At 44.1% G+C, this 13,692-nt stretch overlaps 1 protein-coding gene across 2 annotated transcripts in view; it reads right to left on the reverse strand.

Annotated features, from left to right (window-relative positions):
• Positions 1-13,692, reverse strand: part of RPTOR (regulatory associated protein of MTOR complex 1) — a 155,322-nt gene that overhangs the window by 61,763 nt on the left and 79,867 nt on the right. For both annotated transcript variants that reach the window (XM_054083336.1, XM_054083335.1), the window contains exons 10-13: positions 10,307-10,382; positions 7,811-7,912; positions 4,144-4,227; positions 2,506-2,616 (exon numbers count right to left, since the gene is read on the reverse strand). In XM_054083336.1, the coding sequence (XP_053939311.1) occupies positions 2,506-2,616; positions 4,144-4,227; positions 7,811-7,912; positions 10,307-10,382 (373 nt within the window). The remainder of the gene's footprint in view (positions 1-2,505; positions 2,617-4,143; positions 4,228-7,810; positions 7,913-10,306; positions 10,383-13,692) is intronic.

Here is a 13,692-nt window from a genome sequence, read left to right on the forward strand (position 1 = left end):
CTGCCTGATGAGAGGGAGGAATCCAAACAGAAATACCAGCTTAGTGGGATATTCTGCTCTCAAGGCCACTGCTGAACGTTACATAACTTGTATTCAGTCACATGCAAAAGCAGAGAGGGATGAGCAGTCAGCTGAACTCCAGTAATTTCATCAGCTACAGTCTCCAGAAAGCAAATACGCAGGCAGGGGACAGTAGTTGAAGGAGAGAGAATACTGTATTACTGCGAGGATGAAGACTATCTGACAGAATGTCTGTAAACACACATGCTGGCACCTGGCAGGACAACGGCTCCCGCTTGGGCGATGGTGGCAGCACCCACGTGAACCACAGCCAGGCCAGGCACAAACAGTGCGGAGAGAATCAAACCCTCAGACCTGCACACCTGCCCCAAGTGCAGCCCTTCCATGCAGCCTAACAATTAATTACAGCATCTCCTGCCTGCAATCTTACTCACAGAGCACGCACCTGGTAATGCCATCTCCTTGTGAGCCTCCCAAAAAGGCCACTATGAAGAACATGAGGCTGACATGCAGCGTGCTGTGCTCTCCTCAGCTCAGACAGGTCAAACTGCTGCAACACGGGATGGACCAAAACACTAAAAGACCGTCTCATATCTTGGATCATGCAGATACTGATCTTGTGGTTTGTTTAGATACATTTACTCTCGTGAAACACAGAGGGTTGGGGAAACAGAGCAGGCTTTAGTGCAACAGAACTTGGAATCCAAACCCATGCATGTTGCAATACTGGTTTTTGTTAAACTTTGTAAATGAATTTGTTTCAAATGTACATGGCCAAATCTTGTGTCAGCAGAAGAAGGAAGGGCTAAATTTGTATTGATATTCAGCATATAACAAGAAAGTATTCCTTCAGTTTCTGATATGATGACACATTTGTTCCCTTTATGCCATGACAACTCAATCCGCTCCCTGTTCCCTCCCTTGGCAGCACTCACTGCCTTTTCCTTGTTGAAATTGCCCTCTCCTCCCTTCTCACTTGCACCACTTGTTTGTGGAGCCAAAGAAGTGAAACAGTGGGAAGAAATCCTTCTACAAAATACAGGAGTATTTTTCCTGCTGTCTTGTTTTAAAGTGCAGCCTAATAAAGGAATGGGGCAATAAAACAGAGCAGAGGAGCAATACTAACGGTGACAGGAGAGATAATGGGGAAAGAGCCCTCTCGGATTGGCTTCACCACCAGAGAAGTGAAGGATGGCAGGACACTCAGTGTAAATTATACATGAGCCTGCTCTGGAACATACCTGGGGCGAAGTGCCAGCCACGGAGAGGCATGCATCAAAAAAAAGCTTTTCAAGAGTAGCTTTAAGATGAATAGTTTTCATTTTCTTTGCTTTCCAAAAATCCTCTTAGGATGTTAATGAAAATGTATTTATAAAACTAAAACTGACAATGCTGAATCAACAGAGGGAGAAAATTCCAATACATTCACTATTATTCTCCATACTGAAATGGAAGAGATGCAACAAAAATAAACCCCCCAAAGAGGCAAGACCCAGCTTCTACTGGTAGTTCAGACAATTCATATCGGCTTATCATTGTGTCCGCAATTAACAGCGTGCACCCCACTCCTAATAATTTTATAGTGTTCAACTAATTGCACCCACAAACCATATATATGACTATGCAAATGTATCTAGAACTGCTTACCTGCTTAATTATTTATTAACCACCCCACAAACTACAGCTCTAGTTAAAGCCAACTTTAAAAACAAGGGCTCGATATTTAAATCTTGTCCCAAAAGGTACCAAAATATTGTAGAGAGGATCAGAATCATGGACCCACGATAGCAATGACTTTTCTACGGGAGGTGAACACTTCTATGCCAATCATCTTCACTGCATCAGTGCACGCGTTAGATTTGGAGCAGGACTTCTAAAGTCACCAAAAATTACATTTGCTTTATTTTTACAACAACAACGCGTCTGAAGATTACCCACAGCCCGCTTTGACAACTGACAGGAATAGTCTTGAACAGAACAAGTTTGATAACAATGTCAAGTGAACAAATTGAGGGAGAGCATGAGCATGTGCCTTGACCTGGAAATACATGACAGAAGATACGAGTGCATTTTAAGCCTCTTCAGCAAGCAAATCCACCTCCTTCCCCAACAACGCTGCAATCAGTGAGAACTGATGGCTTTTACCTAGAGTGCCTACACCCTAGAGCCAAAGGGGAACTCGGAGACGTCAACATGACATTGTGGCATCAACAGGCAGAGCAGAGCTGCTTCCACCCTGCGCAGTGGGAGAGGTGGGAGCCCACCCGCCCAGTGTCAGCACCTTATCGAGGCCTCCTGATCACAAGGTTTCAGAAGCTTTCATACCAGTGGGATCAATTAATGAGACAACCAAGCCATACGCTGTCTTTTTGAAGCGCCTCAAAACAAAGTCCCAATTCCACAGCGACTGGATAAAGCAAATGGGGTGGACGAGGAAAGGCCCACTGCTCAAAACCCAAAGAAACAGCCAAGTTCAGTACTCACACTGTCCACTGCCAGGATTTTGGCCCAGATGAAGACAAGGAGCGGTCTCAGCTCACGAGCTGAACTCTGAAGCAGCTTCAGCACGTAGGGAAAAATGCCAACAGACAAGGCCTGGGGAGGCAGAGAGAGAGAGCAAAGCTGGTGAAGGGCTCGGCCACCCTGCACGCAGGGGCAGGACCCAGTGCTTAGCCGAGATGCAGCGTGTTTAACGACACATATGAGAAATCTGGTAGAAAACGATTTCATACATTTCTAGTAAGGAGGGGATCCCTGTGTATTAGTCTATTGCTCATTTTAATCTTGGCTGTCACCAGATATTTTCAGACTCATTTGGTCCACGGAGACTCAGAGTTAATCTAGCAGTAGCTTTTCCTCGTTACAGCCTCTGCTATTTTATGCTTCACGATACACTGCGCTCTCCTCAGATGGGGCCATTTGCTCTCACAAGTAAACATACTGCAAAAGCTCAATAATTGTAGGCTTCCCACTGGAAATTAAGTGGGGCTCTTGCCTTATGTAGACTTTCTATCAAGTCTTTTTCCTAGGATTAGAGCCTATGCTCACAGGAGGACATGCAACACCAGAGATCTCTGAGAATCCCACTGTGACTCATAGAATGGTTTGGGTTGAAAGGGACCTTAAAGATCATCCACTTCCAACCCCATTGCCACGGGCAGGGACACCTTCTAATGGATCAGGTTGCTTGTCTAGCGGATTGTAGATACCCTTTCCAAAGCGCAATGTAAAGGAAATGTAGAGTGAGGGATGCGCTGGCAGTGCTGGGCATCCTGTGGGATGACACTCCCACAGCCTGGGAGCAGCTGAGTGTCACAGTGACGCAGTCCATAAGCAGACAGCAGCTGGATTAAAGGCCACTGGGCTGACTTGCAGCTCTGTTCTGATCCTCACAGAAGTCTATAACCCAGAGAGCTTAAAAACACTTTTAATGCATATTTTTTTTACTATTACTGAGGGCTGAGCTGTCTGCAAAAGCACAGAGAAGGGATTCTTGGCTGAGATGGAGAAAGAGGTAAAGAAAACCAGTAAAAAGTCCCATCGTAGAGCTATTCCATAACCAGCTGGTGTTTCATCCTCAACACTGTTATCAACAAATAGCTCCATTTACAAGAGTGTCAAACTGCTCCTCTAATTCTTATTTATTATCCACACTGTGCTAGCCACTTTCCAAAATGCAGAAAGCAGCTGCTGCCTTCTCAGAAGAGCTTATAAAATCCAGAGACCAAAGAGATAAAAAGAAGAAAATGATGTAGCCAGTAAGCTGACGGAGCAGATGACAAACATATGTGCCTTTTTTTTTTGAAATTTATTTTACATGACAAACTTTCTTATTTGTCCTAGATATTTCCTCTTGTTTTGTCCCTTACAATATTTTACACTAAATTATTCCCAAGGAAATCCTCACAGCAGTAACACAAATGAACAGCCAGTCAGGCTCTTTTATTAATACAAACCACTTCTTTTTCAGGGATGCTTGCTCCACTTCACACACATGAACACAGAAAATGCAAGTCATTTGTCATATCTGTGGAATATCTTCCTTCCAATAATCTTTTGTATTTATCACTTATACTGAGAGAAAAGTAGACTTTTACAAGATAACAGGCAACATCTACGCACCAGGCTAACTGCCCAGGGACCCAGGTCCAAAAACCTTCCCAGCAAATCAAGAGCTCGCAGTCGATGTACCTGGCTCAGCAGCACCTGCAGAGGAGAAAGACAACCGTCAGCGCTGAAAAGAGCACAAATCCTTGTGACTGCAGAGCAAAGGAAAGTAGATCTCAGGATCGTTCCATGACTTTGAACAAACTGATGATATGAATGAAAAAGCTGGAAGATGAACCCTGACTGGTGAGAACTTCCACCCCACCGAGCAGTGCCACCAGGGTCACTGCTCTCCTGACAATTCCCTTCACAATGTTTCCATGGACACATGCAGTTGTTTTCCTAGGAATACAGTTATCCTCAATCTCCACGTCGTTGCTTCGCTTGTTCTCTCTCCTAATGTTTCTCTCAAGCGCAGTGGTTCCTCTGCAGTGCAGCTCTGCTCGATGGAAGCAGCCCCTGTGGGTTTCCAATATTTTCATCGTACCACCACCTGCCTTTCCCCAGTAAAGCAGGAACATGGCTGTGTCTGCAGGAAGGATCCAAAGATGACGAAAAAGCCCAGTGTCCCATTACTCAAAACAGCTCAGAAGCAGAAAAAGAGGCTTTGCTTTCCTTGGCAAATCGATGTAAGAGACTTAAGAGGGAAGCAAAAGGTCACATTAGTCGTTAATAAAAATCTCATTAAAACTGAGTCTGACAACGATAATGAGGTGGTAGTTTACTGGCTTATACCTACCCTGGTGTGAAATATTAACAGCGAGACTTTCAGTTCTTAATCTCCTTAACAGATGTAAGATATTGGAATGCAGCGTTTAATCCTGAGTTTAAATTGAGTAACATCCCTCGGCATGGGTCTCAGGCAGACACTCTTTGATTTAGCTTCCCAATTCCATCCCCTTCTCAGTGTTTTTCCACACTGCACATCCAAATTAAATTATTTTTCACGTTTAATATTGAAGAATAACTAAATTACTCAGCTCATGTCTCGTATTATGGATGACTGATACTGAAGCTGCGCAGATAAAATCCAGAAGAAAAAAAAAAGACAGGAGGCTGCATTAACTGCTCTAACTGTTTCACCTCTGAATATCGGAGCTCAGATCCCAGGACAGGTCATAAGAGAAAGGATTTTGGTCATCCTGCCCTAGTTGGCACTAGTCTATTCCATAAACTTACTACAGAACTTGGCACGATTAACAACGCGCTTTAAAGGTGCCCAGTGCAGGAATAACAGGGGCAGCTGTTTGAGATTAAAGCAGTAATAGAAACCAGGGCATGGTGGAAGCCATAGCAGAGCTTAAACAACAGACAGGAAGGTGTTTGGTGCAGGGTGCTTATCCAGACATGGGAGGGATACGGATTTCACGACACTGTTATTATCTGACCTTCAGAAAATAACAAGTAAATCCACAAAGTCTGTTATAGTTGGCAAAAAAATAGATGTAATTGAAAAGGAAGGTTGAAACCCACATCTCAACACTGCTAGCATCTCACAAGAACCTTTAACCAAGACAAATTGTGTCTTATTTTAAAAGCTCCGTTTCATTATTTTCAAAACAAAAAAACCCATCACTCTGTCTCAGGTTTTAATATTCCCACTTCTCAAACTGATTTACACAATAACCTGAAGCCAAAACTGACACAAATTCTAGAGACTTGGATGAGGATCTGGGGTCTATGTACAATTTATGAACCTTTAGTGACGTTCTGTAACTCCTACACCATGCTACTACAAGCACAGCGCTGTGTCACGTCCCTCCCTGACACGTGTCCATCTTTATTCCTACATGGAAGACAGGGAATGACCACACACAGAGGTTAGAGGTTAACCAGGACACAAGAGGATAATCTGGAAGTAATAGCCCACGTTTTAGCAGGAATCTCCTGACAAATATAGGAAGGAAGAAGGGGACTGCAGCAGCAGTTGCCCCAGGGGCTGCTGTGGAGTCAGCGCTACTCTTGTCCATCTGTGCTGAAGATCACCTGGCAGGAGACGCCTTTACAAGGATCAAGCACCTGCTACTCAGTCTCGTTCAGGATGTGCGTGCTCCTTCTCTGTAATGACGTCTCTCCTCTCTGCACCAGGAAGCCACCTGTGCCTCATCTGTCCTACACACAGCAAGAATTCAACATGGAAAGCAACTTCTTGAGGTCAATAAAAAGCCATTTACAAAGGAGCATTTCCCTGTCCTTGACAAATCCAAGCTTTGCATGGCTGGCATCACAGCCCTGGCACTCAAAACACCTTCTTTCCCCAGAGGCATATCTAAAATGGGAAAATAGAATCAGCCTTTCTTCAGCTACAGCAGCGTGGTCTTAAGCACTCCCAAGGGGTCAAGGCAAAAAGACACTCCAAAGGGGGCTGAAATGCACTTCCTTCCCCTTCTTCATCAGTTGGTCTCTGATTCAAAGTATCTCAGACCTGTTATCAAGCAATTCATACCCCTAATATGCTTTAATTATAAGAATAATTATGTTGTCCTAGCTCATTTTTGCTTCAGGAAGAAAAGCAGGTTCCTTCGCCAGGTGACTCCTCCATTCCACTGCAAGGTTAAGCTACCTGCAGAGCCCTCTGGTGCCAAATAATTCACTAGAAAGCAGCAAAATTGGTGCTAGGGTAGCAGCCTGCCTTCTCCCAATGCAGTGACAGAGACAAACCATACATCTCCTTATCCAACTGATCTCTCAAGGCTTGGGAGGCTTAGGGAAATTAAAATTTGGTCTTACAGAGATTGATGGTGCTGTCAGTCACAAAAGAAGCCAGTAGCTAACAGTGGAAAGGTGAGCCTTCTCACATTTAGCAAAAGATATCACGTATCTCTGTACAAATGACTGGAACCACGTTCCTTTAAACGTGGAAAGGGTTTTGCTGCCTGGTAGAGAAGAGACCACAGCTACCTTGATGAGGGTTTATCTTTCTGTCAATTCAAACTCCCGGGGAAGAGAGGGCAAGAGAAGATGACAACTGTAGTATATGCCTTGCCAGAAACCACTATTTGAAATGACGTGCTCTGTTTCCCCTATATTTACTTCTCCTTTATACATATGAACTTTGCCTAGTCTGAACAAATGCCTACCAGAACTATACATTCCTTCCAGGCATGGTCTTCAGAGACTTGTTTCTATGTTCCTGCAGCAAAATTTCAGCATCGCATTAAAAGGAATACTTTCCAGCCTGTACCAGACAGATAAAGAGGCCATTTCCAAACTATTTACACCGCAGTAACTTCCCACTTTCTGAAAACAGGGAGAAGATAAAGTCTTCGCCTGACAGAGCTGGCGTATAAGAGGAGAAAACAACAAAGATGTGGTACTCTGCAAAGAAATCTTGCTACTTCAGAGCAAAAGAGGCAGCAGAGCCTGCTACTGCTGAAGCTGCAAATGGACTATAGCGGGAAGCTTTGCTCAACACAGAACGACGGTAGGGGGGAAAGAGAAGCACTTTGTCTTCACCTACACAGGTCTAGTAAGCATGCAATCAGGTCTAATTAATCCTGAAGGAGCCCACATTATTTATGCACCCAAAGGCCATTGGGTTGACAGCAGAACAGTCAGTGGGCAGGGAGAGACACGCGCAAACACCCGGTGTCAGCTCTGGCCGAGCTCTGCCAGCCTCGGTGGTGCCAAGCTCTGCCAGCCTCGGTGGTGCCAAGCCCAAGTCCCCTTACCCGCCGCTCACCTGCAGCACGATGGGGAGCTGCTCCGGAGGGTTGCGATTCTCCACACCCATGGTCAACCACACCTGGAAAGCTGTCAGCTGCTCCGCAAAGAAGGGACTGTGCTGTTGGAACAAGAACAGGAACACAACTTGGGGTTAAAAAAAACCAAGATGAAGTGAAGGAAATAGTTTTGGCACCTATGGACTCACACAGTTTATTGTTTCATTTATTCTTTTCAATTGGCAAATGTCTGTTTGAGGTTTCTTTAACGCATAAAAGTTTTTCAAAGGCTGACCAGATACAATTCCCTTTAAATACGCTGGTATTCTCCACTGTGTGTGCTTGAAGAACGGAGAAGGAAAGAGCAAAGGAACAGAGAAAGAAGCCACAAAAGGTATTAGGGAAACCTGGTTAATCTTTTCCACATGAGAAGCAGATAGGACAGCAGTAGATTTATCTGCTCTGCAGAAGTAGTTTCATTCCTGTAGCAGCACACAGTGCTGCCTCTGCCCAGTCCACAGTGAATACAATCCACCAAAACAACAAAAAATACACCCATCAATGTCTCGGTCTCCCCAGGCTGCCATAAACCTCTCCTACAAACAGGTGGCCATTCAGATGTGCTGGCTTGGGCTCTAAGAAGGCTGCTGCCTATTTATCTGTTTTTTAATTCAAGCCTTTTATTCAGTCATCCATCACTTCTGACACCTCCAAAGCAGCAAAAGGACTTCACACAGGCAAACAAAAATCAGAAAATTTACTTCAGACATCGAATCCACTAATTGAATCAGAGATATCCTGGTAGAGTGGGTACATGAGCATAAAAATAATGTGCGGAGTGCTACAGCATTTAATAGATTTTACGCTACTGCCCTATTGGAGATGTGAGGGGTGGGTGAACTTCCACCAACTGATACCTATCAGTTGTACTTACTACTTAGAACATACAATCATGTTATTTTACAAAATGTATCTGAATGGCATCGAAGAAATCTAAAGGATAATAGCTCCTATCATCCCTAGACATAAAGGAATCTGGTTTAAGGGACAGCAAGTAAAAGTAGAAAAAACACCGCAGACTTTGAAAGACAGACTGTAACTACAGTCTCACTCTAACAAGAGGTGATCGTTCGGGGGCATCACTCTGCCTGATGGTATGGGAAGTTTCCTTGTTGAGAGCAGACGTTCTGCAGCACATTATATGTCCCTGGAGTCTGCTCAAGTGTGCAGAGCTGCTCTCACCTCCTGATGCCAGTGGTGACTGGCCAACAACGTGGCACCAATTCCACAAAGCGCTCTGCTCTGCAGTACACGCTCGGACAGTCCTTGGGCACATCTGCCTCCCCTGCCAGTGCAGCAGCACTTGAAGAATCATTCCTTCTGCCATCTATCACTGAGTACACGGCACAAGGCAGGTATGAGAAAGTACTGAGCAGAGCACACGGCAGCTTCGAGTTGGAAATCTACAGGGAAACAGAAATTCAAGGGGAAGGCAGCAGGGAGAGTGAACCAACACAAATGCAGAGACCCAGTCTCTCCCTGCCACCCTCTGTGCACGTGCTGTGAGACCACAGGCTCTTCTCCATCAGGTTATTCCATTTTCCAGGTTTGACTAGGAAAGAGCACCCAGAGAGTAAGCAGAAGTCAGACGCACGTGGTTTATACTGTGCAGCTGAAACAAACCAGCCCTGAAGAGATTATCGACTGCTTTATCCAGGGCCAGACTGAAGTCTCAAGCCACAGGAGCCAACACAGCCAGGCAACGGACGGCAGCAGGTAATCCTGTGACCCACTCAGGCATTTGACATCCCAGACATGGATTGCTGCTTCTGCCAGCCTAGTTATGAAACAGGTTGACTAAACCTCAGAACACAACACCCCTTGCACTGAACAATTCCTCCGAGGATTACTGCTGGCCACCAGCAGCTAACCTTCTCCAATATACAACACTTCTTGCCAGGCATAAATCAAGAGGCTTTGATTTCAAAACGTTGATTAGAACAGAAGGAATAGATCAGAGGTGACAACTGTGTGTCTGCTCCATTTGTCACAGCGCAGAGCTAAGCCACTTCCCCTCCCTCCCAGACTGACAGCCCAGTTCCACACTCCTCCTGCAGGTGCCTCAGAGAGACACAGAATCATAGAACTGTTAAGGTTGGACAAGATCTCTAAGATGATCCAGTCCAACCATCAGCCCAACACTAACACCGTTAGCCAAGACTGAGGGATCAGAAATTTTAAGACCTGGGTCTTGGGCATCGTTTCTACTGGTCAGAGTTTCTTCCTTGTCAACAGGCACGGGCTGGATCAGACATCTCATGCAGTAGTAAAGAGCTTAAGTCTGATTTCAAACCTATTCCTCTAAGGGATGTAGGTAGACGTTTACAATTTTCCAAGAATATAAACCCTTAAACTGCAACAATTCAAGACCCAACAAGCACAAGTGATGCACTGAATTGAGATCAAATAACGGATTAAACTGGGCACACAACATTTCAAGATGTTATCCAACTTACCCTAAAGGCAGTTCCCTCCTCTATAATTGTAGGTAATTGGGAAAGGCAAATATCAACCGCAAGGTCCCACGCTTGCCTAGAGAAAAAGGTGAAAGAGGAAAGAGAAGTCATTACAAGTTATCCATAGGTAATAGCAAGGTACATTTAAATTCTGATCACACAAGTATGTGGACACAGCAGTGTTGTCTGACTGGCTTAGAAATGCTTACTGTTCCCCTTTTAAAAAATGTATAACATAAGAAAACCATTCAGAAAAACACCAAGAAGGTCCAGTCCAGCATCATATCAGGCTGAGCAACAACACGTGAGCGAGGTGGAATGATCCCCAGGTGAGGATCACAGAAGGAAGTCAGAGTGAATTGAATTCTTATTATATACCTGTCCTCATGCAAAAATAGATGACTATTTTTTTTAAACTAGACAAATGAACTCAGTTCTGGATCAGCTCCAACTCCGGCTTTCTCAGCACACACCTCTGTACGCATCCAAACCCTCACTGCTCTGTATTCAAGTCATACCAGCTCAAGGAGACACAGTCCTGCTGACAAGGCCTCCAACTCACAATTCATGGATACACCCACACCACCACCCTAATTCGCCTGTTCCACATCCTTGACATTGGTACCACGTTGCCACCACACAGCGCTGACAAAAGGAATCCGGTCTCCGTTCATCTCACCCCACACTGGGTTTTGCGTGGCAGCCTCGCGTACAAAAATGGGCTTGACATGAACCACCCCAAAGACAGAGGGATATACACCGAGAAAAACACTCCAAGATTTCAGTTTGTACACTTATCTACTATACTAATTAATGGCTGGAGTATCAGGACCTACCATATTTTACTGTTACAGTTATAACAGCATATAAGTCGCGTACAGTGGCCAAGAAACCTGTTGTGGCAGACTCAGTGCAATCGAAACGCGGTAACAGTCAGCTTCAAAACGCTCCCAAACTAAGAAACAACTGACCTAAAATAAATGCATGCCGTCTCCAAAGTTCCTAAAACACCTCTAAAGACTAAACCAGTTACTTTTTACTCCCAAAACCATGGACATTCCATGCATTTTTCATTCTAACATATGAATTTCTGCACTCTGAAATGCTGGTGGGTTAAACCACCACCCGCTGAGCTTCTTACGCAAAAGAAACTAATTCACTCTCGAGACACATTTGCTCTTCCATGGCTCGTGGCCATTGTGTGTTCACATCAATAGGCTAAGCAATTTTTCTTCTCCTGGGAACATTTGCAGACATAAGGCTATAGGTGATAATCAATACAATGTATTTTAGTTACCTGCTCTAGTAAGTTCTTAAATCACCGTGTTTTGAGTCAAACAAAGCCTTCCATTAGAACAACTGCCAAGCAAAATCTATCCCATTAACTGGCAGCTGTTCTCAACCAAAAACAATCTTTCCAATTAGATGGAAAAATCAACTATAAGGTTCTTGCATTTTTTCTACGGATTCAAGCAATGGAGCTTGTCTCCATTGCCCCAGACCTTGTCCCTCTGCTTCACAGCACTCACTTCCCACTTGACAATACGCTGCCAATATAATTAAGAGGTAATCAAGAGATAATCAAAGCACAGGCAATGAATGCTTCCCACATGCTCAATAAAGACCCATGCTGGAGAAAAAGCATTTACGCAGAGCTGATGAGAGAGATCTTTATTCCTGATTGAGGCAGAGGCGAAGTCGACCAGTGAGAATCTAAAGATAATTTTATTTCAAGCAAAGAATGAATATTTCTGACTTGCAGGTTTCTTGGAGGAATGGCCAATACCACTTAAAGAAATCCTCTCAGACATCAAAGATGTCAATACACAGTGCCTTTGAGCTAAGTTTTACTACGCAGGATAAAAACGGTTTACAGATCAGAGACAACTGGTCTTATTTTGGCTGCCTATAAAAGGATTCTGCGTAGGTCATCGTATGCAGAGGCATAGAGCTAAGATGCTGAGCTCCTCAAAGTCATTTTAGGTAAGAAGCACTAATAACACTATAGAAAATGTCCAAAGTAGCCCTGCAAGGTCAAATCTCAAAGGTTTTAAGTGTTATCAAAAAGGACAAACAAAAAATTTAAAAGAGATTTTGGTAGATTAAAACAAAATCTCTTTTTATGCTTCTAAAAACAGATCATTAAAAATCAATGTAGCCACATAGCCAATCTCTTAAATCAATCTCTTAAAAGAGTAACCACTAACATGAAATCTTAATGCTACTGCTCAACACAATCTAGAGAGCTGCTGATTCACACCAGCTTTGTAAGGGATCCTGATCAATTCAAACACTTAAGTGATTCCCCAAGCTTTTCAGCTGGACCCAACACAGTGCTTCTGCTCTCTCTGCAGGCAACAGAAAACCTCCTACTTAACGAGACACCTGAGCCAACAGCAGTTGTGCCTTAAGTAAAACTTCACGATTTCCAACTTCCCTAATGGCTACAGGTTTCGTGTGAGATGTTAGGCTGTACAACTCATGAATGAGCTGCCACGTGGGTAACTCACTGCACCGGCAAAATAGACAATGGCATTAAACCGGCATCACGATAATTAAAAGATTCAAAGCCACAAATGAATGCTAAAGGACTAATGCCACAGAAAAACATAAGGGGGAAAGTACTTGTAACCGTCACGGTGAGAATAACGACTGCTGGTGGTGGGGAGGAGGAACAGTGATTGACTGTTTTAATATGCCCAGGGAACTAGAAAGGTGGGCCATTTGTAGATATGCTCACTGAACTAATATTACACTTCAGCACACAAACAAGAGACAAATCAGGGAGCAGCAGGGGAACAAAGATGGGTGGTGTGGCATCCTGGAAATGATTTATGAAAGCCAAGCCAAGACTTCGCTACCTCTCTCCGTTCCATAAGGAGACAGCTGTTTGCAAAGTGCTTTGGAAGATTTGTTTTCACCACATTAGCTACAAAAAGAGACAGGTAATACTTCAGCATTGCTCCCTCCTCCTCCTCTTTTGCACTCTTCCAATAACCCCGGGACCCCTTGCTGCCACAAGATGACACGATGATGCATCCACTGGGCAATAACCTACTGAAATACCACACTACATTAAGCTACTGAAGAATGTGTTAATGAGGTTTTTTTTATACCATGCTGTCCTAACTGCTCTCATGTACAACAAATCAATAGAGCACTTGCACCAGAAGAGAAGAGATCTCCTCGTTGCACACCCCAGTTACCCTAGAAGCTATCATACACTTCATGTAAGGTTCTATACCCATTCCTGTTATATCTCCTTCGAAAGAGCAATAAAAAAAATTAATTCACACAGTGATCAATTTGACCAAGTCCAAAGGATTTCCATCAGACAGGACCCATGAGGAGGTGGCCATTTCCATGTGGCCAAAACGCAAGGCAGA

Source organism: Cuculus canorus, chromosome 18 (assembly GCF_017976375.1).
Source record: "Cuculus canorus isolate bCucCan1 chromosome 18, bCucCan1.pri, whole genome shotgun sequence".
Lineage (NCBI taxonomy): Eukaryota > Metazoa > Chordata > Aves > Cuculiformes > Cuculidae > Cuculus > Cuculus canorus.